Source organism: Lepisma saccharinum, chromosome 7 (assembly GCF_977018435.1).
Source record: "Lepisma saccharinum chromosome 7, izLepSacc3.1, whole genome shotgun sequence".
In the NCBI taxonomy this organism is placed as follows: Eukaryota; Metazoa; Arthropoda; class Insecta; order Zygentoma; family Lepismatidae; genus Lepisma; species Lepisma saccharinum.
In genome coordinates, this window is record NC_139235.1 from 83,146,344 (window position 1) to 83,173,186 (window position 26,843).

General features: G+C 36.7%; 1 protein-coding gene across 1 annotated transcript; it reads right to left on the minus strand.

The window, feature by feature from the left end:
* Positions 1 to 2,268: 2,268 nt before the first annotated feature.
* Positions 2,269 to 22,344, minus strand: LOC145990298 (HUWE1-associated protein modifying stress responses). Its single transcript, XM_083125989.1, has 5 exons — positions 21,988 to 22,344; positions 21,781 to 21,852; positions 11,781 to 11,955; positions 6,379 to 6,527; positions 2,269 to 3,383 (listed from the first exon to the last, which is right to left on the minus strand). Exons 1-5 carry the CDS (start codon positions 22,181 to 22,183, stop codon positions 3,214 to 3,216), a joined length of 762 nt encoding a protein of 253 aa, XP_082982115.1. The 5' UTR covers positions 22,184 to 22,344; the 3' UTR covers positions 2,269 to 3,213.
* Between the last annotated feature and the right edge of the window lie 4,499 nt (positions 22,345 to 26,843).

Sequence of the window (26,843 nt, forward strand, 5' to 3'; positions counted from 1 at the left end):
ATCCAAAGATAAAGGAGAAATATCTTATCGGCACACACGTTATGTTGGCTATTACTTCATACAATTTTCTGAAGAAAGTTTTGTACAAGTATAATTTTCTAAAAATTCATTTACGTTACCTTATTACAAACTTGATGTTTTATTTTGTAACTCTATAATAATCTAATGTACGGAATGGGACAAATGAATTTTAGCCTAAAAATATAGTATATTTCAAACATCACATAATTTCATTTCAGTCACAGTAATTTGTGTTAGACTAATTATTATTAGGAACTGGAAGCAAAACAGGTAGGCTACATATTATGCAGGAACGTGATATTTTGGGGGAGAATCCCTTTCTTGCCCCCCCCCCCCCCCCCGTTTGGAAAAATTCTGGGGCCCCCCATAATCGTATCCCAGTGATTGGAATTTTGGCGTAGTATTCGAAAAGGAAATTGCGTCCATTTTCCCACGGTCTGTGTTGATCAAAATATAGAGCCTACATTTATTTCTTTATATATTCTCTAACATGTAAGTGACAACTAAGTATTAACTCGCACTGCATCTTCACAATAGCAAAATACCATTAGGTTTCCCAACAAGAATCCTGTAAACTCTTTTTTCCTCTCCCATTCGTGCCACATGGCCTGCTCACCTAAGTCTTCTTGATTTAATTATTCTAATAATACCTGGACATGAATACAAATTATGTAGTTCTAAATTATGTAACCCTCTCCACTCACCTGTCTCCTCATCCCTTTTAGGTCCAAAGATTTTCCTAAGGACCTTAGGATTTTAAATTTTAATATTTATTTTGTCCGGCTAAATTCGTGCCAGCTGCTACTCTCAATTTATGTTCCTCTTTCAACGTAAGGGATCAAGTTTCACATCCATATAATACTACAGGCAAAATTACTGTTTTGTATATTTTAACTTTTAGTTTCTTAGATATTAAACGAGAAGACAAAAGTTTATGAAGAGAGAAGTAACATGCATTTCCTGAATTAAGCCTACTTTTTATTTCCTCTTTAATATAATTTTCATTTGTTAATATTACTCCTAAGTATTTGAATTTGGAAACTGGTTCAAACGAGTTGTTATCAATAATTAGATTTTGATTATTACCTAACACTTGGTTTCGGCCTGTAAGCATATATTTAGTTTTCTCTTTGTTAACTTCCAAACCTATCTCTTTAGCAGTTTTGAAAAATATATATATATGTATGTTTTGCTTTTAATCTGCTTGTTAAACCGTTCCTCAAAAAAATTTTGATAAAGTAAGACCAGCCAACATCGGATCCGATGTGATGGAACAGAACACGACGAGTCATTTTGTTTGTTAGCTAAAATCTGATAGCTGATTTCACCCATGTACGCAATAGGTCTAGATCTGTGTTATAATTCGGAAAAAGATGACAATACATTATAAGTATAATAGTTTGTAGCAGAATCGGTTTATATGTTGTAAATTAAATATAACACATTTTAAAAATATTTTAAAATATTCAAAAAACAAAAAATAGTACTTAAAGTTTTATGAGTGTTATTTGCAAAACGACGTTTCGAGAATCTACTGTTCTCTTCTTCAGGTCCATTTATTTGCATTTTTTTTAATATTTTTAAAATACATGTTATATTGCTATAGTGAGTAATTCGCACATTCATAATGAGTTTGAATTAAATAAATTTCTAGCAAGTAATTGGTTAGAAAATACAATATTAACCATTTAATGTAAGAATCAAGGACTACATTTAACTGTTGGCTTCAAGTTGTCCCGTTTCCAGTCTGTGACTGAATTGAATGGCTTCACGTCTTGTGGCAAGCTGCTCCTTGCGATAACAAATTCCACAGACATTCGTTATTTTGTCACAAACAGTCAGGTGACTAGTCAAATGTTTCGTCCAGTGTTAAACCTTCCCAGAGTCCGTTTGCAACAAAAATGACTCATTGCCTTGTGGCAGATCCGTGGTGCGGCTGGCCTAACTGAACAAGTAAAGCATTGTTAACGTGTGCAAAATCACTTGGGATGATGAGAACTTGAAAAGACAAGCTGAAACGTTAATATATGAAACTTTACCTTGTCTGTATCAAAATAAGAGTGTTAGTGGCAGAGAAATAAGCAAGGGGTACCCTCAAGAAGGATTATCGCAGTAAACTTGTAACATAAAATTTAATATACACAATTAAACTAAAGTATGTGTACTCTGCACTCTTACTAATCCTGTACCCCTCTGTCCACAGAATGGTTGGATTAGCAAGTCTACATAAAAAAGTAATAACAAAAGTTCTAGCCTAAATTTCTTAATTTATTATTTATTGAAATTATACTTATCATACAAACATTTCATTTTAGTCATTCAAAGTCATTCTTGCTTCACTTGAAAGTACAAATTTATCTACAATTACAGAGAAAAAGCCAAATTTGTTGCAAACAAAAATTAAATTATGCAACAGTATATATACGATGCAATGTCAAATTGGAATTCAAAACACGCAAAACAAGGACAAAAAAAACTTCTAAACGTATTATTACTTCCAAGGAAACTTAACTGGTACATGAAAAAAAAATCATTGAGCTTCCGCGCAAATGGCACGTTCATCGACTCAATTAACAATGGTGACTGTACATGAAAAAATTAAGAATAACTTATATCACATTGTTTTTTTTTAAACTATTGTTGAACTGGAAAAAAAAACTATTGCTGCAACTACACTCGACAAAAGTAAATAGTCCTGAGATGCAAAGAAAGAGATTTTAGAAAAACTGTCACAGTCCTCGAATCATTATTCGTCAATTACTTCCTTTCATGTCAATCGCTGTCTTGTCGAAAGCATCTTTAAAGACAGCCTCGTACAACTGCACACTCGTCCACACGTACACAAAAGGAAGAAAATACATTTTTTTTAAAAAAATGATACTTTTATACTGGTTTCATTTTGTTATTTTAACTGTTGTCCCAGCCAGACATAATAATTATTCCATGATAATGTCACTCAGGGGAGGGGTTGATATCGAACAGGCGAATAAGGATGTTTTTGTTAAACATATTTACATACACATGATGACAAATAATTATCTAAAGACTGAAGGCTATGATTGGCAACTGAAGGCAACTGGTGGTGCAGCAATTCTTCCCCCCTCTCACACCCCCGTTCCAATTGCACCCCCTTTTATTTATGCTTGAAGTTCAAAGTTCACTTCCCTTCCCCCAGCCCTTGTCCACGTTCCTTCACATAAGCCTGCTGCGTTTGTGGGTTGGGGAGTCCATGTTGACATCATGGGTGGGGCTAGAGGGGGCCGGGCGCTTACAATGGCGAGCGATCTCATTGGTTATGAAAGCACTCAGTTCGGAGACGTGGTGGGGACTTGACCGCCGACGAGTGATGCCCACAGTTGGATCTGAAAGTAAAAAAAAATTATAACAAACGCTTGACAAGTTCCAGGTAGACATTTTATACTATCCCGAGTAAAGTTCATGTTATAGTTTTTCCCCATTGAAAGTCATTAAACTATACTTTTTAAGTCATCTGTATATGATTGAATTGTCATTAGAACAGTCAACAAAATTGACAATTGAAAGGCTTTGAACAAACATTGCTGGAAATCTTGAAAGGTCTGAAATTGCCCTTGCACAGGATGAAAGTGATATTTGACAATAATTTCACATTTTACTGACAGATGGCAGTGTGTATGGCAAGGAAAGAAAACAGATTAGCAGGCATAACAAAGATGATAATTTTCTTTTCACAGGAAGATGTGTATCAGGAACTCAAATGAAGACTGATATATTTTCTTGGTAAATTATAATAATTGTATAATAATTTATAAATGTAATCTGATATCTTTTTCATTATAAGCATTATAAATATAATCTGACACACCAGAAGGGAAACTGTGCGATTATAAGGATGAATAATATTTTCACAAAAATACATTACACATTATTTCCGGAGATATATAGGTAGGTACTACTTTCCATTTCATTAATATAAAATGCAATTTGAAGATCAAGGACCAAAAACATATTGATGGCTAGTTGTCAAATCTAATTTATCATCACATCACTGCTGTATAATACAGAAAAACTTCTCAATAACTCACAGGCCTGGGGGAAAATAAATGTCCTGTTATTAAGATGTGTCCACTACTCAGAAAAAGTATAGGATGGTACACAATATTGGATAAGCATATTACAGTACGTACGTTACGAACATTATTTTTTTTTCCTACATTCAAGGAACAAAGTACTGTACAACATACGGTGAATTTAAATTTACTCAAGTATCCCTACATACATTTCAAATTTCAAAAAAGAAAATACAGTACACGTAGTTGGCCATTGTTGTGTCCAAATCCAGGAATTGCAACTGTTTTCTTACAGGTTGTCCATTATTAAGTAGTTGTATTTGCATTGGGGGGAGAGTTTTCAGTATCCGCATCCGTTATTGAGAAGTAATATTTCCATTAAACCCCATGTATTTCTGACATGGTCCTTTTAGCAAGTTCACCATTAATCAAAAATACAGTGAATGAAAAGGCACATTATTATTCTTAACTGAAATATATGGCAATGTATTAAACAATTAATTTATTCTTCCTCCAGCAAATTTAAAATACTTCTTACTCTGAGGTTCCTTGCTGGCCACTATTATCACTTTAATCTGTGGTTTTAAAGTAAAATTAGCCACAATATAAAATATATATATATAATCTGATGCATGCGAAAAACAAGGCCCACTTTGAAAGGAGGTGAATGGGTAATACAGAAAAACCTTGAGTTACTTTTGAGTAACCTTGAAGGAAAAATAAAAGTACATTGTCCCTTTGCTTCAGTAATTTTAACCACCAAACAACGAATTTATCAAATTATTTAACTACTCTTAAAATTTATGAAAAATCAAGCTTTGATTTTCAGAGTGAAAATAATTTGTAGACATTTTAAAAAAAAATTGAGGTCAACTTCCCAGCCCTATTTATTAGCAATGTGCCCCTGCCAACCAAAGAGGATGAATATTGTGACATTAAGTAAGTTGGGATAATATTAGTGGAAAAAGACAATCCAGGAGTAGATGTATGGTCTAAAAATAAAAGTAGCAAACAAATAATTCAATGTGTGATTTAAATTCAAAAGAATTAAACAAAAAGCAATCAATGTATGGTTTCATACACACACAGAAGCAATTTGCTAACTTTCTTCACGAAACTTACTTGTAAAAGTGAAGTTCCACATGCATATAGCAGTGTGCCATGAAGGCACATTTGAAGGATCACACATCCTTAGAGGCACATATTTTTGATAAATAAAAAAAGCAAAATTTCGGTACAAAAACAGTCTATCTTGGGTTCAAAAGTGGTAAATAAAATAAAATTTCGGTGTTAAAATTGTGAATATAATCCTAAATTTGATTTAAAAACTGCACTTGTTACACAAAATTACTTATCCCTTCTAATAGCACATTTATGTAGTTACCAGAGTATTAAGTTTTTCCTGTGTAAAGGGGTCCTTTTTTACTTCTCAAATATTTACAGCAGAATTAATCAATTTTCCGTGAATTGCATAACTCATAGGTTACTTCAGACTTCAGAAAGTGTCACGTCGGTATATAAACGGTAAATTTCGTGTTTAAGAGTCAATTTCACATTTTGCAGTTCATTTCGCATTATTTCGTGACAAAACAGGGTAGAAAAATGCACCTCAGACCTTTCAGAAAGATGAAAAATGAACATTACAGCATGTTATTTCATATTTTCTGTTTTCGTCAAAAACGAAATTTGCATGCCTCTACACATCCTCCATCCCAGTTATTTTGGAGGCGATGTGAAATGCACCATGCTCCGGCTGCCTTTACCCCCACCGACTACATACTTGAAAATGTTCTATTAATTTTGGTGGCCCCTGCCACCATCCACACAGGAACTTTTAGTTTAACTGCATATGTATTAAACTACCGCATCTTTAATTCACCCAAATGGGTGGTTTAAATTGAGAAGAAGCAAAATAAAAACAGTCAATATACAGTTTAAATTGACAAAAATTGGTTGGTGCTATGCCAACATACCAAACAGCACATATTCCATATGTAAATAAACGAGAAAAATAAAACAATGTTAATTGATTCTATGTATGTTGTTGCAATTTTTGTTGACATTTGGCACTGACAATGTTAATACAATTTGTTTTTACAGTGAATAGTTTTATTTTAAAAATTATGCAAATTAACAAAAAAAAAAAAAACAGATTTCACATACTTCTGTGAATGAAGTGATGTCTTGCCAATCACGGATTCTTGCATTCAACATGCCAAGTTCCCTGTGTGAATGGAGACCATATACACTACATCACGGAACAACGCACATACTTTATATACATAGTCAAAAATGAAAGAGCACTTACTAGTCAAGGCGAGAGCTTCCCTGAAAGTGTGCAGATTTTCATCTGAGTTGCCGTCTAGAGAATGTGGCTGATCATGGTTTCCACTTTGATTTGGAGACGAATGGCAGAATTGAGAACGTTCCACCATCATTCTGGGTCTTGGAGATCCTCTGAAAATAAAAACGTCAATCCTCAAATTCAAATTATTCGTGTGGGTGAGGTTCAGCCTTAAGCTGTATGTACACAATCAAATTAATCACGAACAAGTCGTCGAATACAATGTTTAACGGAAGTGACATCAGAGTACAAGTCATGTAGCTCCTCGCATTCGTGGTTACTGCAATTTCTAATTCTTGGCATGGTTTATAGACAGAAGACATATTTGTACTTGCAACAGCCAGAAAAAAAATGGAAAAACAAATTGTGATAAACTGGTAACAAACTGCATTGAACCGGATTTAAAAGTCTCCTATCTTTCATTGTCCAGTATTCTTGGGTTACTTAATGGCCATGGTGGCTAAAAGGAAATGAAATAAATTAGATTAAAAAAAAATTACTCCATAGCGGTAGCAGAATCAAATTTCAATATAGGCACAACACCTGCATTCACAAAATTGTTTCATAAATGCACAATGGAATAATCACTGAAAATATGCTGCATCTTGGAAAAACATACTTTATCACAGGTATAGGGTGAGTGCACCAGTAAATGACCATTCCCGAATACTACAAAGCAAAATAAGGCTTGGAACAAACGGAGCCAATAAGAAATGGCCTTGCATTTATCTACAATCCATATTCTCTCATGTAGGTTGTGCTTGGCTTGTCCAGGTCAGAAGGTAGGGAGTTGAAGATGATGGATATGAGCACACTTGTGAGAGTTCAGCAGACGAGACAAAGAACCTGGTATTGCTAATAAGGTGAGGATTAATACATTGTAATCATGTGTACAAGAAACATTCAAGTTGTGTTAAATTTGTGCTTATGTAATGGTTACATCATCAAATCAGAATAATAGACTATTCAAAAATCATATATTCTCTGTTGTGCATGATATTGCAAGAGAGCAGAAGGAAGGAGGGGGGGAGGTCACACACTAGATACCAATTTGACATCATCTCTAGTAAATGACCACTGAAGTCAGAAAAGAAAGCAAGCTCCAGCTGAAATTGTTAAGGTCTTCCAATCATCTTCAAAGCTGACATATTCAAAAAATCGAAGAGAAAACTTCTGAAAATGAACCTTGTGATTTTCATTTTGATGAGGAAGGAAATACTGATATGTCCTGCTCTTTGCTACGTGAAGGAAGTGAACTTCAAAGAAGTCAAGCTGAAATTTCAACACTGATATGAACATCAATACCTCAGTCTCCAAGAATTCATCTAACCTTGTACATCTAATGCAGGCCAGTTCTCGTTCACCGACAGTAAGAGGAAAGAATCATCTCCTGTGGTTGAGTGCCAACGGCCAAAAACTCCAGAGGAAGCGTGGGCTACTCACTTGCATTGGCCTAAAGTAAATGGCAATAACATGAACAGTCAACAAAAGAAGATCTGAAAGATTACCATTTGCAATAACATCAAAGAAATGGAAAGGCAATCATGAACTAAAACAAGGGAGGAAAGCAGCATATCGATTGAGATATGTATATTATGACATGAAATAATGGAAGTAAAATAAACACACTTTCCTGCACCTTTCGTGAGATTAGCTTTACCCCCTGTTTAATGTTTCAGCACCTATTTGCTTCCTTTTCTTTCATGTTTTGTTAAAAAAAATTGGACAGAAAAATAAATGATTTTCACTCATTGCAGCCCCAATAGATCCCAAGATAATGTAGCAAAACCCACGAGAGAAAAAACAAACTTCAATGAAACCTATTCGGCAGAACCACAGTTCTCTATGCGGTCCGCGTGCATTATATACAAAAGGCGAAGAAAGAGAGAGCATTGAATAAAGGCATTTTATCAGCACTTTCTTTCTTTTGCACATTTTTTCGAGTTGCTTTATTTTACTTCGCTTTTTGTGCCACTTTTGGCTAATTTGATGATATGATGAAATTGATGACTGGACACTCACAAACATCAATGCAAAGGCTGGGATTCGAACCCAGGACCCCTGCTGTAGCAGCGCGATGTGCTAACTACTCTGCAATTGGCACATTTTTGAAAACATTTTCAGAACCTTTAATTCCCTTTCCCGACCATAATTTTGCACTTTAAAATCCTTTCCCTAGTCATAAAATTGGAATCATGAATGCAGTATAAATGTATCACACTGTTCCTTTCCTCCTTTAAACAGTCACTATTGTATTTATTCCAAACTCCTGGCACCACACTAATTACTACATGATTTTCTGCAAAACTCATGGATTTTAAGAAAATTTATGTAAATTCCTACAAATATCTATAACTGTTTAAAATTATCATTAAATTAAATTACTATTTACTCATGTTAGTATAATTGAACAATATTTGTTAATTCAGGTACTCACATTTTCTGCGAAGCTGTTTTAAGTAATTTTCAATTAATTTCGGTAGCCACTGCCACCATCCTCTTTGAAATTTGTTGTGTCGTTGCTTGCCAAGTTTCTGCTGTTTCTTCCTAAATCACCGCTAGGTGTGCTGTTGTCACCCGTATGTCTGCATATGCATCGTCTGCTGTTCACCCAAGCATGCTGTGCCTGGCCACTAGGTAGGGTAGGGCATGATGGTGTGTTTTCCTTTGGTTCTTGTGTCTATGAGAGTGTGTGTGCTTTGTACTTGACATGCACTTTTTTGATTTTATGGTTGCGGAATTGGATATGTTTTACAAGTCTGGTGGTGGGTTGGGCCATTTTTGCATTTGATAGGTGCTGTGGAATTATCTCACTGATAGGCCTGATGGATCTGCTGATGTAATGAGCCTTGCACTCGCATTCAGCATCATACACTCGTGGATTGTTGGGGGGAGAGGAAGTATCGTTTATGTTTTTGCTTAGTTCGTCAGCTATTTTGGAGGTTGGTTTGTGTGCTATTTGGATGGTAGGGGAAGGCAAACCACTTAATTTTGTTACTGGGATCTGGTTGTGTTGATGGTGCAAGTTGTCTGACTTGGATTTCAGCTTTGCTGCACCATGTGGAGAGTTGACATTCGGTATATCCATGTTTTAGTGCCAGTTCTGTGATGGTTGCTATCTCGTCCCTCAGGTCTCCTTCTCTGGAACAGTAGGAGAAGGCTCTTCAGAAGACGTTTAGCCATACATTTGCCTTTTGCTTGGGTGGATGGTTTGATAGTGCTCCTGCATCTGGTTTTCTGAAAACTGTGGTTGTGAATTTGTTGATCCCGCGGATGATGGTGAGGTCCAAGAAATTGAGTTTGCCCTGCACTTCATGTTCTATAAAGAAGTTTAGTCTGGGGTGGATGCTGTCTAGTTTTTCCAACAAAAAGTTGATCTCTTCAGGTTTTTTTTGTATATGACTATGGTGTCATCAGTACTGCCATCACAGAACTGGCACTAAAACATGGATATACTGAATGTCAACTCTCCACATGGTGCAGCAAAGCTGAAATCCAGGTCAGACAACCTGCTCCATCAACGCAACCAGATCCCAGTAACAAAATTACGTGGATTGCCTTCCCCTACCATCCTACCACATGCAACCACCTTACCAAAGCCCTCCACCCCTACAACATCCAAATAGCACACAAACCAACCTCCAAAATAGCTGACCAACTAAGCAAACATAAACGGTACTTCCTCTCCCCCCCCCCCCCCAACAACCCAGGTGTCTATGATGCTGAATGCGAGTGCAAGGCTCATTACATCGGCAGACCCATCAGGCCCATCAGAGAGAGAATTCAGCAGCACCTATCAAATGTAAAAATGGCCCAACCCACAACCAGACTTGAAAAACACATCAAATTCCGCAACCATAAAATCGAAAAAGTGCATGTCAAATACAAAGCAAACACAACTCATAGACACAAAAACCAAAGAAAAACATGCCATCATGCCCTACAACCATGAATTCAACAGATAGTGGTCAGGCACACCATGCTTGGCTTCCCTAACTGCAGCAATTAACACCGGTGAACAGCAGACGACGCATATGCAGACATACAGGTGACAACAGCACACCTAGTGGCAATTTAGGAAGAAACAGCAGAAACTTGGCAAGCAAGGACACAACACATTCCAAAGAGGATGGTGGCAGTGGCTACCGAAATTAATTGAAAATTACTTAAAACAGCTTCGCGGAAAATACGAGTATCTGAATTATCTATTAATGTGTCTCTCATTCCCATAGTATGAATATTTGTTATTTAAGATAGCACTGAATATGTAATTACTTAAAAATTTGAGTTTGAATAAGGAATCATTCATTTGTGGAAATAATACAAAAATAAAAAGTGCATCAACGTTCAAAATATGAAGTGCCTCTTTCTTCTGGAGGTGAACCACGCCAGCACCCTTTTTATAATCTAATATGTAATTGTTCACACTAACAAAATAAATATACATAAATATGTACCTGTACTAACATATGATCATGCATGAATATATCTTAGTACTTTTAAGTATCTCTTATGATTATTAAGACCAGGATTTTTATGTAGGCAAAACATGCAAAATATGTAAATATACTGACATATATAAAAGTATTAAAATATCTACTATGCATATTCTTTCTTATTTCTGTGCTTTTTTTAGGTCCTGGCCATAAAAAATGTAATTATACTAAACTAAATTCTCAATACTATTACATATTAAGAACTTTCTTGAATTAATAAAACTGTAATGTGCTAAATTACACTTGAAAATTTGTAATCTGCTAATGTGAATGACCACAGTTTTGAGTAGTGTGTGGTCAAATATACTTCACTGCGAGAGATGAATTCAAATTTCTACAACGCTGAAGAATATTCTCACTGAATTAACAAATTAGTTTGTCAGGCAAAAAATTAATATATATTTAATGCAATTTATCTCTTCAAGAAATAAAAAGTGCTTCGGTTTCAGTACATACCATGTTAAGGTGATGTACAGTGAACCACTAAATACATTTTGAGGGATTTATTTTGGAGAAATCAAAGTTTGAAATTTTACCCCACAATTGTAGCCCATTATTAAATGAAAAAAAAATTGAAACATAGCCCAAAGTCTGCATTTTATGTGAAAATATTTAAAATGAAATTTACATATATGGTTCCTAACATCATAATTCGCCGACATTTGTAGTTTTTGTTTGCCTACATACAAAGGAGAAAATATGTAATTATAATTACATAAAATTCCATGCCCCAACAATTACTGTTGAATCAATATTGTTTGTGTCATCATGGTAAGCTTCACATGGAGAGTACGAAATATTTCCTCTAGGAAAAAATAAGCACTGAAAATATAAATGCAACAGTTTAGCAATAGCAGAAGAGATTCTTACCGAACATGATGTGGAGGTCGAGGAGGCGGAGGTTTTCCAGCTAGATAAGAAATGAGGTCCTCACGACGAATATTGCGCCTCTTCTTTTGAGCCCAACTGATTATCTCTCTAGTCCGCCGTTGGTAACCACATTGGAGTCCTACCTCACCCACTCGGCGTAGAGAATCTGACGACTCTGTTGCAATTAGATTCAAAAATCAATAAAATGTACAAATGCATTTCGTTATTAACCTAACTTTATAGTGTATTTATGCAAGCAATGAGCATAGTAAAGTTAGTGATAAAGGAAATATGTTCTCACTAGTTACAAAGTAAACAAAGAAATGGCGAAAAGTCAAATTTCAAACTGGTACCAAGATTGTGACAGATAAAACACATTAATATATATACATTTTATCTACCAGATTAGGTGAACATGCATGTATCCACACACACACACACACAATGCACTCAATTAGGCTTTAAAAAGATCATCATTCTAGAGGTTGTTAATATCAATTCAATTACATTGGGCAATTGTTGATTATTTACCCTGAAAAGAACTTACACGTATTGTATTAAAATATTGAAAGCATGAACACTAAATGTGCAACAATTTCATTAATACTAAATTTCCAGACTAAAACTGTTTAGTCTTGCACTAACATATTTCAATACACTAAATAAATTTGGAAAACTAATAGTAGTATCCATTAGTCAGACATAACATATTCTCAAACAACTAGAGGTTAAGAAATTTAAAAAAAAGTACCAGAGAAGCTTAACTGCCTAAGCTTTAACATAACGAAAGTAACAACACCCATGATAATTCTATGGTGTGTTTGTACAAAAGGTACCTACCAATATCCACAGACTATCACAGAAACAACACATTTTAATTTTCAACTCTTACATATAGTCCTACAATCATTTTAACCTACTTTTATACATTTAAAGATACAGGCAATATGCAATATGTAAGTGCATCTGTTTCAAAACCTTTCTCTGAAAATGCTCAGTGAACTTGGCAAAATATAGGATTATTATTATGGTGGCACAGGGTACAGTCATGGACACTTCTGGGTTGCTATGATTCCATTTCAATGGAATTTTACAACCCAGAAGTATCCGTGGCTACACTGAGCCAAGCTTTACATACTTAGTACAGATCAAAGTCAATGAAAATTTTGTGAGAAATTATGTCATGTTCACTCAAGTGACTGATCAAAAGGTCTGAAGCCTAAATTTCAAATGGAAAGTTAAATGGGGGGAAATGAAAATAAGGGAACACTAACATGAGCTAAATCTGCTCAAAAATGTTATTAGTAAATGCATGGATTTCACATGAACATTTACGAGCACGATTGTCACTGTACCCACTCAAGAACTACACCAATCTTTTTTAATCGACAGAGTTTGATGTTTTACATAATATAAAATTGGTTCCAGCATGCAGAAAACGCAAATAACATATATTTGTGTAAGTTAAAACCAGCCATCTTGGAGTGTTTTCGCTGCTTGTTATTAGTAAAAACGGGTTGTATGCACATTCAAATAGCTAAAGAACACATGCAGAAGATCACACCATCAAACTTAGCACTTCTAACGATAATTTTACTTCCATATTGGTTTCATAAGTTTTCAGTCTTTTGTGCTTGATTTACTATATAATACATTTATGAAACGATAGGCAAGGTCTCGTCTGCTGCTGTTGTAGAATGTCGTGTTGGGTGCTACATTCACTTGCACGAAGCCTTTGAGCTGTTCTGCTTCACGCAAAGGTAACAGACGTACTTTACTTAACATTAAGACATTTCCATGAGGTAAACACATATAAGTGTGCTTGTTCAATATGCACTTATAGACATAAATAGAATCTGAATCACGTAGAAATCACATGTGTATGATGATGTCAAAATTAGACAATTTGAACCTGCGGCACTTACACATCTGCGTTACTAGCGGGATCCGAACCACTATGTGCCTCCACCAGGTCCCAACCTGGGACCCCTTGATTACAAGCCAATGACGAGATTTAGTACTGACTAACATCCTAAATGTGTCTCTGCATACAGGAACTTCAATACCGAAGGATGAACACCATCCTCAACTTTGCATTGAATTGTTTGTTTCAAAATGTGTTAAAGCAAATAAAGAAAAAATATTGGTTATAAGTAGGCTTTGGATAGTTATGCATTTGTAACCACTGTGGTGTTAATGAAAATATTCAATGTTTCAGTACCTATATACAGAGCATTCCCTGACATTCGCTACGAGACTCTGCGGCAAGCGGCCTGGCGTCAGCGCTTGTCTTTCCCAGTGAATGGGTTCGCAACAGTCTGTTTTGTTTCTCTTGTTCTCCCTGCCTTCGCTCTCTATCCCTTTATGTTGACGTTGCAGACTGACACCAGTATAATCCTCCCTTGGAAGTTGTGTTGTGTCGTGTCCATGTGTTGAAGATTGTTGCTTAGTATGGCACCACAAAATTTACATTACAACAAAGGATTTATCTTGTCGAGTGTTACTTCGGAAAAAGGAATTGTGGAGAAGTGCGACGACGTTTTGCAACAACATTTTCTGGTGTTCCCATTCCACATAGGACCACTATATTAAACCTTGTAAAAAAGTTTAGAGTAACAGGGTCAGTTCTGAATAAAAATGGGGAAATTAAAAGATTAAGTATACAAAGACAATCCGCACACCATCCGTGAGTGAAAAGAGAGTATTGTACGGGAAATAGGGAGAATTACAGTAGACGAACTTGCATGTGCAAATGCCAATTTCCTTTGGAGATGTCAGTAATGTGTTTCAGCAGAAGGGCATCATTTTAAACACCTTCTGTAGGTTAGTACACAATATGAAAACTGTAATTTTAATAGCAGACTCGACCAACTGTTGCGGACCCCGTTTACCGGGAAGGACAAGTGCTGATGCCGGGCTGCTTGCCACCGAGTCTCGTAGCGAATGTCAGGGAATGCTCTGTATCTGTTTTTCGCACGAAATGGAAAACAACTACTGTGGAACTGTACCAAAAAAATAATAGCACCTGTAACATTGAAGGGCATATGCCCATAGTTTTATTGCCTGCCTTTATTTTTTAAAGATTACCACCAGGACCCGGATTTTGATGACCTAAAACTCTTTGAAAAATAACCCAAAAATTCGAACAAAACTCAATCTGCTTATTGAAAATAGTATATATATTCCAAGACCAACAATTTAACAATTGCTTCTTCACCTTGGTCTGTTGTACAGACTGAATAAGAAACTCGACAATGTTGCATTTCGCGATTTTCAGACAGGCTTTGTTGCGCTGGTAGTTAAACACACAGTAAGTACCGCAAGATAACATTCAGACAAAACAATAATTGTTGAACCTCTTATGTTTCAGCATGTAATGATACAACTTTTTTAAAAAAAATGACCTAAAAGTGGCGCAATTTTTTTAAAAAATGACCCAAAAAAATTACATTTCTTCAACCCGAGGAGGGTGTTCAGGATTTCTGTACTATTGGGTTGGCAACTAAGTTCCCGCCGTTTTTTTTAATTGGAAAAATCTCTATAAATACGTTTGGCACGAAGGTGTACATCATGCAAAAGAGAATGTATTGTTCTACCTAAATTTATGTTTCTTTGTTACTAAGACACATTTTCTTGTTATTTACAGATCATTAAAATGGAATGTCAAGTTGAGAAGAATGAGCATTTTCGACACCTCCTCCTTTTTGCCTTTAATCAAGGTTCTAAGGCCGCAGAAGCTGCTCGCAACATTTGTGCTGTGCATGGAGTGGGTGCTATAGCTGAAAGAACCGCCCGTGATTGGTATGCGAAGTTCAAAAAAGGAAATTTTGACCTCAAAGACGCATCTCGTTCTGGCCGTCCAGTTGAGTTCGATGAAGAGCGATTGAACCACCTGTTGCATGAAAATCTGCGTCAAACAACAAGGGAACTGGCAGAGACAATGGGTTGCTCCCACACTACTGTAGAGACGCATCTTCACTCGATGGGAAAGGTTCAGAAGTGTGGAGCATGGGTGCCTCACACTTTAAGTGTCACCAACAAAAATCAACGAGCCACAATCTCCGCTGGTTTGCTTGCTCGGCACCGTGCAACCCATGGACACAAGGAACGATTTCTTCACCGAATCGTTACTGGCGATGAAAAATGGTGCCTTTACATGAATATGAAGCGACGTAAGGAATGGCTGAGCCCCGGGAAACAAGCGACCCCACGCGCGAAACAGGAACTTCATCCGCGTAAAACGATGTTGTGCGTATGGTGGGACTGGGAAGGGATTCTCCATTTCGAATTGCTTGAAAGGAACCAAACGATCAACGCGGAACTCTATGTGCAACAAATGGAACGACTCAACACGGCTATTCAAGAGAAAAGACAGAATCGGCAGCATGGTGTCCTTTTGCTGCACGACAACGCCCGCCCTCATATCGCCAATATGACCAAGGACGCCATTCAAGCTCATGGTTGGGAAGTGCTGCCACACCCACCATACTCTCCAGATTTGGCATCAATGGATTTTCACCTCTTTCGATCTCTTTCAAATGCCATGCGGGAAGTTTCGTTCAATACTGATGCAGAATTGAGAGCTTGGTTGGATGACTTTTTCGTGTCTAAACCACGTGATTTCTACCGACGAGGTATTGAAAACCTTGTTGAACGTTGGCAAAACGTTGTAAACAACACAGGAGAATACATTTTTGATTAACTACTTGTATCTGTTTATTGAAAACTAACCTTTCAACACCTTCCTTAAAAAACGGCGGGAACTTAGTTGCCAACCCAATAGTTAGCAATGTCTACATTGCACCAGTTAAAAGATGAAATGTCATCAAAATCCGGGCCCTGATTATCACGCATATCACCAGTAATATCCCAAAGCCAACATGGCTTCCTCCCAAACAGATCCAGTGTAAGTAACCTATCTCTCATTACTCAGTACATAGCAACTTCCTTAGAAGAAAGAAAGTAAGTAGAGGTCATCCACACAGAAATCCCCAAGGCCTTTGATAGCAGCATGACCTCTCCTAACCTATGGTTACCAGATGACAAACATAAAAAGGCATTTTTGATTTCATAATCTTAGAAAGAGGAATTTTTAGATGCAGTACTTTGAACATAAGTTTTGCATTTACTAGTGTTTTGGTGAGCTTGTAGATCACACACCCCTATAAAATAATTTTATACAGTTTCAGTATAACTAATAATGGGCCTCACTACAGGCAAATGTCTGAATATTCTAATATTTATTTACTATGTAACATACATTGAGAGTTTTTAAAGAAACATGGCAATGGAGAATATTACATAATAATGCACTGCATAAACTATATTCATTCTCTGTTGGAAGAAAAGACTCTAGTCTTTGTGCTTGCAACTGAGAGCGTTATATTTCCTTACTTTGAAATTGAACACAAACAATTATTTACAAATATATAATTTTGTTATGAATCTTGAAGTAGAGGCAGTTGTCTATACCCCCAAAAGAGGAGATTTCTCCATTTTCATAAAAACCTGCCCAAAAAAAGAGGACGTGTCTGGGTAAAAGAGAACAGTCTGGTAACCCTATCTTAACCTTAAAAATATTTCTTTGTCTCCTAAGAAACTGTTAAGTGCGTCATAACAAGAAATATTAGTAAAGGAAAAAACAGTTTCCTCAGGCATCCTCAAGGGCTCAAATACCAGTTATGTTTGGTTATAACCAATGAATTACCAAACTAAGTAATTCAGTCTGACGTAATATAAATTTGATTCTAGCATGTGGAAAAAATAACATACCTGATCCCAAAGTATAGCCCACATATGTAAAAACCTGTCATTCAGAGTAATGCTGCTTTTTATTAGCAAAAATGGTTGGATGGATGCACACGAACACGTCGTAGATTCCCAAACATAACATAAAATTATAGCCGCTGTTGTGGAATGTCATGTTGGGTGCTATATATTCACTTGTGGGAAGCCTTTGAGCTGTTCTGCTTCATGCTAAGGTAACAGATGTACTTTACTTTACAATAACACATTTCCGCAAGCTAAAAATAACTGAATATGTTCACAAACAGGGCTGAAAAAAATTTCAGTCGACAGGTCACCATGGTGACTGAAAACTTCAGCCTGGTGACATATGTTTTGGTGTAATTTTGCAGTTTTTTAAATTTGCATGTACAAAATTTTGAAGATTCTAAGTTCAAATTGCAGCACATTTTTTATCAACTTTATGAACATTCCATAGAATAAATAACAATTTCTTACTCTTCCAGCTCTCTCTTGGCAAGCACTTCATACTTAAACGCTCACATGATTTAGCCATGTTTTGAATTGGGTGATGCTCAGCTTCTTATAGTATGCGCAATTGCCAGTAGGTTGTTTCCTGGCACCTGATTTTCAGAGCTCGTGCCTAGCTTTGAAGAAGATTTTTCGACCACTGTTCAAAATAACAAAATCATCATAAACCATGCAAAATATTTCACTTCTCGAGGAGGTACAGAGGGTCAAGGGTACCCCTCTCTTACTGTAGCAACATCAAACATTTTGAATAAATGACCTATCACGAGAATGTGTGAACTGTACGATACATACACATTCTTTCATTTTCTGGCAGATTCATAGTGTCGTAGAAAATGCTGCTTTTTGCTTACACTTATAAGTACACAACATCTGGAGAAATTTTTGTTGCATATAGGAATTCTATAGAAAATGCCAACAAGACCAAGTCCTATAAAATAATTATCAGAAAGGTTGTTGAAGATGAGGTTATGATAATATTATCAATGTACTTTAGTTATCAATCAGATCTGGACTGCAAGTGTAACTTTGATATTCTTTATAATTTAGTATTATAAAAGTGAAAATTTATTACAGAAATTCGAAGGAACCATAACTTACCACAAGACTGAGAATCATAACAAAATAAAAGTTTCTAAACTGAATCTTTTTTGGGAGTGGAATCACAAGAACCAAGTTCAGAAGTGGAAGTGAACTGCTTGTTCATTTTGCCACTTTTTCTCTTGCACGTAAATTCCAGATGATCTGCAAAATTCAGTTTTCCAGACACACAGCAACCTTGATAAATTAATAATCTGAAAGTATCATGTACTTAACGTTCTGCATCAAAAAGAATACTGCATTTATTTGTAAGTGTAAGAGTTGGAAGTCGCTAAAAGTGGCAAACAAATTACTTAAGGCAGAATCCAAACCTGAGGGTATAGTAACAATTTGCAACTAGTAATTTCTAACACTAGCAAGTATAGATAGGTTGTGATTTTTTTTATATTGTCAATCTACAAACAAAGTAAGTTCTGTAAAACAAAAGTGAAAGAAACATAGCCATTGCTTCTATATATATCGGGAGCTATGGTTGGTAAAAATTTACTATCCTTCAGACACCTCTAATTTCTTCGTTTCGTCAATTTTTGACATTCGCACTTACGTATCTGCTTCGCGGAATATTCCTGAAGGTGTATCAAGTATCAGGTAATATTCACATTACCAGTACGTCTTTCTGATAGGCTTTTTCTCTTGCCTGAGATGAACTAACCTAACCACACGCCAATGGTTCGCAATTATTTCCAATTTCTAGATCCTGATACTAACACGACACCAAATTTTAACTATGTTTCCTAACCTAACAGAAGTAACCTATCCACGCACCAATGGTTCATGGGGCTAGCTATTCTCTGTCTCTGTCTCAGAATTAATTTTCAACGAACAACATGAATTTCCACTATGAAACATTCCCACATCACACAAAACACCTTCCAGATGTTAGACAATACTACAGGAACTTATTACGGTAAGTAGTTTCTTCTGTAGAAATGAAGAATCTGTCCAAAGGATAGTAAACTAGTACCCTAGGTTTTTTACACCAAATATCACTTCACTTGCTCCTAGGTTCATACGATGCAAAATAATGCAAGAACGTTGAAAGATGTTTTCTTCAGACACACTATATTCCTTCACATTTTGCCATACTTCAAGTACATCTCTACTTCGGTCTGGTAGTGAATTCAAGAATTCCAATCCCTACATGTATTCAGAATAAAGATAATCATAAATTGTGGTCACTGTTCCTATTTCTTAAAAGATATGTATAAGTTGCACACGAGTTTGAATACTTGAACTGAAGTTCAGAAATCCAAATTGAGCATTTTTAAAAATATCAAAAGCATTAACTTTCCGGGGAATTGTCATAAAAAAAATGTGTTGTACACATGACCACGCTTGTAAGTTGCTACTATCCGAAGCACCTCTTGGATGCAGAAATGTATGCATGTTAATAAGATGACGGAAGTATTGAAATACTAGGATAATCAAACCTAACAGTCTAACTTACTTAAAACATAATATCACAACTGTTTGAACAGCATGTGCTTGCAGACGCGTATAGAATTCGGTCTCACTGCAGAACATGGGCTACTTTTTTCCTCTAAATAGCCAAACAAAATTTATATCCCCTCCCCTGAAAGTACATACCTTCTACTTCCATTTTCCAGTATTACTTTTCCGATTACTATTATATTATTGTGTGTAAAAATGTTTTTCCTGCTAATAAAAGCAATGCATTTCAACATAATATTGACGCACAGTTGCTGTCATTTGTTTCGGGGTCTTCCTCTCCGCACAAGTGTTTTGCTACCTTGTGTTCAGACGTCAGATGAGGAATGCCTGCGAGGTTAGGTTCCATTAGCATAAATACAATGAAAAATTATTTTTTGGGCTAAAAGAACTAAACCACGATAGCCTAAAATAAAAATGCTCTTTCCGGTGACGTCAGAACACAAGGTTGCTCAAGTGTTGTGCGATAAGTGAGACTCTTAGTTTCACTGAATTAGAGTTGATTTGTCACTCCGGATTCCACCCACACGTGCACAGTTTCTTTCATTATTTCAGACGAGGAATGCTTACAAGGTTAGGTTAGGCCTGTTAGGTTGGGTTCCAATAGCATAAATACAATGAAAAATGTTTTTCCTGCCACTATAAGCAATGCATTTCTGTATTCGTTCGCGTCTATATTGTTTACGCACAGTTACTTTCATTATTTCGACGAGGAATGCTTACAAGGTTAGGTTAGGCCTGTTAGGTTAGGTTTCATTAGCATAAATAACAAATTATTATTCAGGCTAAGAGAACTAAACCTAGCTACCTAACAACGTAGGCATTTTTTGCTTTCACTAGATTTGTGCAGGAATGTGCGCCACCATGTCACTTTTTCCTTCCAAGAGCACCGAACCTGAATACGTATTTCTAGTTTTTTCAAAGAAAAAAAAATTCCGCACCTTCAAACTTACTTTTCCCAATTACTAACTACAAAACATTACCAAAAAATTATGAACCACGTTCCTCCTAAGCAGCCCATATTCTGCAGTCTTAACTAGAATTCTATTGTAGTACAAAAGCACATGATGATAGTTATTGATTGGAACAGGGACCTAATTTGTTACAATATGAAGCTTACTGGTATCAAAGTGGGGAGGAGGATTAACCAGCACAATATCCCCACTTACCTCCCTTAACTTTCAATCATATTTAACATGCAGAACAATTATGGTATCTTCATGTAAAAACTACGATCAATCTTTAAATGAGTCTCTCAGTAAAAAATTAACTATTTCTTTAGAACATGCACATGATTAGAGTATCTATTTTGCACCAACGTTTTCTTTTCTTTTCAGGAAACCAAATTACATACGACAGAAACAATCTGATCACGAAAACAGGAAGCTTGACAATCAGCAGTTTCTATGTTGAAATAGTATTCTGTTGGTACACATGTGCAATTATGCACAATTAAAATTGACATTATGCATTCTAGGTGGACAGACATAGAATTAAATCACTGAACAAACAGTAACATCAATACTATATTGGATTTAGAACCTGCAATTACCTCTTCACTACTGGCATTTTTCTAACACTGTAGAGGGTTGTATACTCTAACACTGGAAATACGATAGGCCTAACCACACCTTTAAACACGTACATACATTTAAAAAGTTATTCTGTCGCTTACCTTTATATAGCGTAGTCACGGTGCCTGCTGCTGTTTGAAATGGTACCCATAGCGATACTCCTTGCTGACGATCTGGAAATTTTCAAACTGAATTAGCCTTTAATAGGAATTGAACATAGTGAACAATGCTAAAATAGATATATTTTTTTAAAAAAATAATCTGCATAAAACTCATTAATGAGAATTTTTAACTTTAAAAAAAATTACCTTTGTACAGTTGCGCGATCGCTGTAGCTGTATTCTGAAATAAAAACCACACTTTTTGATTCGCTAAGTCTCGTTCACTTTGAAGTTGCCCTTCATAGTCGGGTTCACTTTCAAGATGTTGAATACATTGTTGCTCCCAGTTTGTAATCCATAAATCAACAAACGGATCGTCTTCTCGGTCCCTATCTTCATTCATTTTATAAATAAACGTCTGTAAAAAAATTCTAAACTATATAATAACTTTCACAACGATCATAAATGGTGATAAAGATATGCGTTTTTTCGCAACAGCAACACTACAACACCATACACTCCATTAGGTAGGCAAGACCACTTTCAACACCGTCTATCGCATTGCATACTGGGAAACTCGAGAGACATCTGTTGATCACATCTGGAAGTTCTATCAGCTGTTAAACAGCTGACTGACTATATGTTCGAATAAAGCGTAAGAGTATTTAATAAAATACTTCGAGAGTTTCTTCTGCCTTCGATGTTGTAATACACAAAATGTACAGCTTCATTTAATAGGCGAATAGAATTTAAATAGCATGGACTCGAATAATACCGTACCTCGATTTTTCACATCAATATCTTCTTTTATTTTTAATTTTTGTACTGAATCACTTGTGTTAGGCAAAAAAGTTAAAGCTATTCCCTTCGTTTCGTGGCAGGCCCTTACACAAGGGGCCATGGGTGCTATGTCCCCCTTCGAACTGTGAAATTTCTTAATGTTAAACTATAAAAACCTACGAAAAAACATTGACAATATTTTCAGATATTGCAAGAATTTCGATTTTGTCTTTGCATAAATGAACAGTCTATTCTTTTTAATCCGTGTTCAGACTTTTTTGAACTGCAGTTGTGGATGCGAAAATGTCCTGGTTCTTTTGTGAACTCACGTTCAGACTTATTCTTCATTATAAGAATCATTATTCACTATAAATATTATATTTACGCGTATGTTATGATTTCCAAACATAGAATTATCGTGGCTGTTCGTTCAATGGTGCTGGTATAAGAAAATTAAAGGAAATTTGAAATCCTTATTAATTTGCGGAATACAGTACTATTCGAATTCTTCTGAGAACTGAGTGTAAATAATACGCACTACTAAAAAAAATAATAAGATGTATACGCCGTGTGCCAGCCTTTGTCTGTTGCTGATTGTCGGGGTACAATCATTATTTTTATCTGGTGCGGGGCTTCGGGCGAGTACCCAAGTTGCCCCTCCCTATGGCCGGCTCTGCTTGTATGATACGTCTGACGAGTAAAAACCATTAATGAATACTTATCCTGCAAGCGGAGGCGATTTTAGTTGCGAGAAAACATTAAATTGTAGCGAAATTTTGTAATGACCTTGGAGTTCTACCTAACAGTTAGATTTAATACTGACGCAATGATGTGTGAAAGGCATTGTTAGACTCGCACGCAAAGTTTTAAACATGAAACTGGGGTTGAGAGAATTGTGGAGCCCTGTGATTTCGAGGAGGTCTCTTGTGTACTGGGAATTGCCCAAGGGGGGCTGGTGAGTTCATAACCTCCCTTTTGCCCGATAGTGAGGTCAACAAAGTCAGCTCGAAGGGTTGGTATGGTATTGCATTCGAACGAAATCGGGTAAAATAATTTTCAAGATGGCAGACTTTTAGCAGGGGAGGCTCAAGATAAAAATTTCACCCTGGCGAGGTCCATTTTTGGCGCTCTCCATATTCACAATGTTCATCACCCTCATCCAATAAAAAACATGACATGTTATATATTTACGGTTTTAATGACGAAAACTAATAGTCTTATTTTTTAAATACTTTAAGTGTTCCTGTTAAAGAACATGTTATTTTATGTATGTGTTTATTTACATAATGACATCAAAATAACAGTAATCTCTTAGCCAAAATTGTTACATGATTTTGCAATATATTTGGAACACGTAACAATTCCATTGACTCTGAATGGAATTGTTACAAGCAGACAGGGGCGCCGACTTGTCAAAAATTATTGGGGGGCTCTGATCACTGAAATAAATTAATAAATGACTCGCTCTCTCCCTTTTTTAAGTTTTGGCCTCAGTGTTCGGAATCTCATAAAAGCCCATGAATTCCTCAAAAATATCAAAATTTTCTTTCACAGCTCGAATGCAGAATATTAATTGTCCATGGATGGATATGGCACAAGTTTCGTCAACCATAATAGCAAAATATTCCCGATTTTTAATATCTGCTACCACGGAGCGCAAAACAGATCTCCCTAATATATCAATGATCTCGTTCTGAATGTCATGTTAGAGCCATTTGTAGCCCAAAAGTCTCATCCACTACCCTAGTTCATGCACATCGTCTTTTGAAACTCTTTTAGTAAAAATTTTAACAATACTCATAATTACATACTTAGTATATAATAATAAGTCATGTGTTTTGCTGTCTCCGGTCATAGCCTCCCCAAAGTTGATGGTCTAGAGCATTTCAAATGTGTTTTTAAAGTTAAGTTCATGTGGCACAATTCAGAGTCAACTTTACAAGAGAAGCAAAATAATACATTAGATCCTCGTAAGCAAATTTATTTGGGGGGCTCTGCCCCCACATCGTTAACTTTGGGGGGGCTCGAGCCCCCACAAGCCCCATGAAGTCGGTGCCTATGCAACCAGAAGTGTTCGTGACTACACAGGCACCTGTCGGCCGTTAACAACGCTATCACTCCCCAACAGACATTGTCGTTTCAGTATGGTCTTCAGTGAAAGATATTTCCTTTACCCGTCTTACATTGGTCAACACAACATGTAAAACATTTATGAAAACGAAGGTAACCGACTGTAATTTTGGGTTGCTGAAGACGAAAATCGAGTCAACATTTTTGAATTAGCTTTTTGTTTTTTAATCTCAAGCATGCAAGAGATTGATTCAGGAAAGCACCTTTTTTATCGACGAAGTAAGTACTAACGGGACGCCGCTTGGTCAATATAAATGTTAACAGATCGTCTTCCCGTCTCCACTACACCCACGGCATGTTTTTCAAAGGAAAATCGATTGGTAATGTAATTTCTTAAAGGTGTTTCATAAACGTTAAACAGGAATAGAACTTGAGAACATAGGCGTACGTATGGGGGGAAAGAGGGGGCAGTTGTCCCCCTTAATACTCTCACTTAGAAATTTGGTGCATAAGAATCTTACCGCCGTTATTAAACAATATTATGCCCCTAAAGACAAATTAAGCACTCGTTAGATGCGTTAGAGTTGGTGTTTTAAGTCCACTTTATGAACAGTAAGGATAATCGGGACTGGACCTACGGTTTAAAGTGGGATCCGAACCACTGTGCCATGTGCCTCCACCGGGTATCGAACCCGGGACCCTTTGATTACAAGGCGGCGACGATACCATTGCGCCATCGGGGAGGCCATCCGTTTGATGCGTTACCTCTATATGTTTGCAGAATAAATTACCCATAAATTGGAAATCAGCGGCGCGATTTGGTGCCAAAACTGGGGTGGTAGACAAGGCATCTACAGTGCGAGGGTAAAAAGTGGGGGAGCAACCACCACCACTGTTGGGTAGTTGTTTTGCTGTGCGAAACCATGTTTATATGTAAATTAGTCTCTGAACCATAGAGAGGGTAGAGAAAATTAGAGCCAGGGAAGTTGAAATTCTTCTAATACAGTGATTTTCGATCCGGACACTCAGGATATACAGGGCTCGAAAAATCCCGGTCGCCAGGTCGGCATGGCGACTAAAAATTTCAGCCTGGCGACTGTGATCTTTTGCTGTTATGTGTACGATATTTTGATGATTCTAAGTTCAAATTGCAGTACAGCGTAAGTTAGCACATGATTTTTTTTATCAACGTTGTGAGTCAGTAACAATTTCTTAACCTTCGTCCCCCAACACCCCATTTCCTGCTTTCTCAAATAATGTAGCGATGTTTTGAATACCGTGATGCTCAGCATCTTATACAGTGTGTTTCAAAAGTCGCACAACCCAAACTTCGGAAATGTGGTATATCATGAAAATCATAAGAGATATTTACACCGGGTTTTCTGCATTATAAAGCCTCATCCATTGAGATACGAGGTTTGGCTAGAAAAAAACCGGACTGATGCTATGAAATCTTTTATTCGGCATTTTGTACAACAGGAACTTTATCTCCTTCAAAGTGCTCCCCTGCACGATCTGTACACCGCTCCATTGCTCCATTGCTGGAAGCAGTGTTGCCAGTCATTTTCGGAGATCATGTTCATTACATCCGTCGCTTTTCTTTGCACAGCTTCTACTGTCTCAAATCTGGTTCCTTTTAGGGCGGACTTCACTCTGGGGAATAAAAAGAAGTCACAGGGAGCAAGGTCCGGCGAATACGGCGGATGTTCTAACACTGGGATGCCATATTTAGCCAAAAATGTCTTCACTGACAGGGCCGTATGGACAGGAGCATTGTCTTGGTGCAGAATCCATGACTTCCGTTGCCACAAATCAGGTGGTCGTCTTCTTACTCGCTCACGAAGGGTTTTCAGCACATTGATGTAATGATGTTGGTTTACAGTTTGACCCTCGGGTACCCAATGAACGTACACAATGCCTCGAATGTCGAAAAAGACAATCATCATGGCTTTGAATTTGGACTTGCTCATGCGAGCTTTCTTGTGACGTGGCGAACTCGGGGTCTTCCAATGCATTGATTGGCGCTTTGTGGCAGGGTCGTACGTGAAAAACCACGATTCATCACAGGTTATCACTCTCTCTAAGAATGTAGGGTCTGTTTCAATGTTCTTCAAAGTGTCCGTACAAATGTTCACTCGAGCTTCCTTCTGTTCCAATGTCAGGTTCCTTGGCACGAGTTTTGAACACACTTTACTCATGTTCAAATTCTCGTG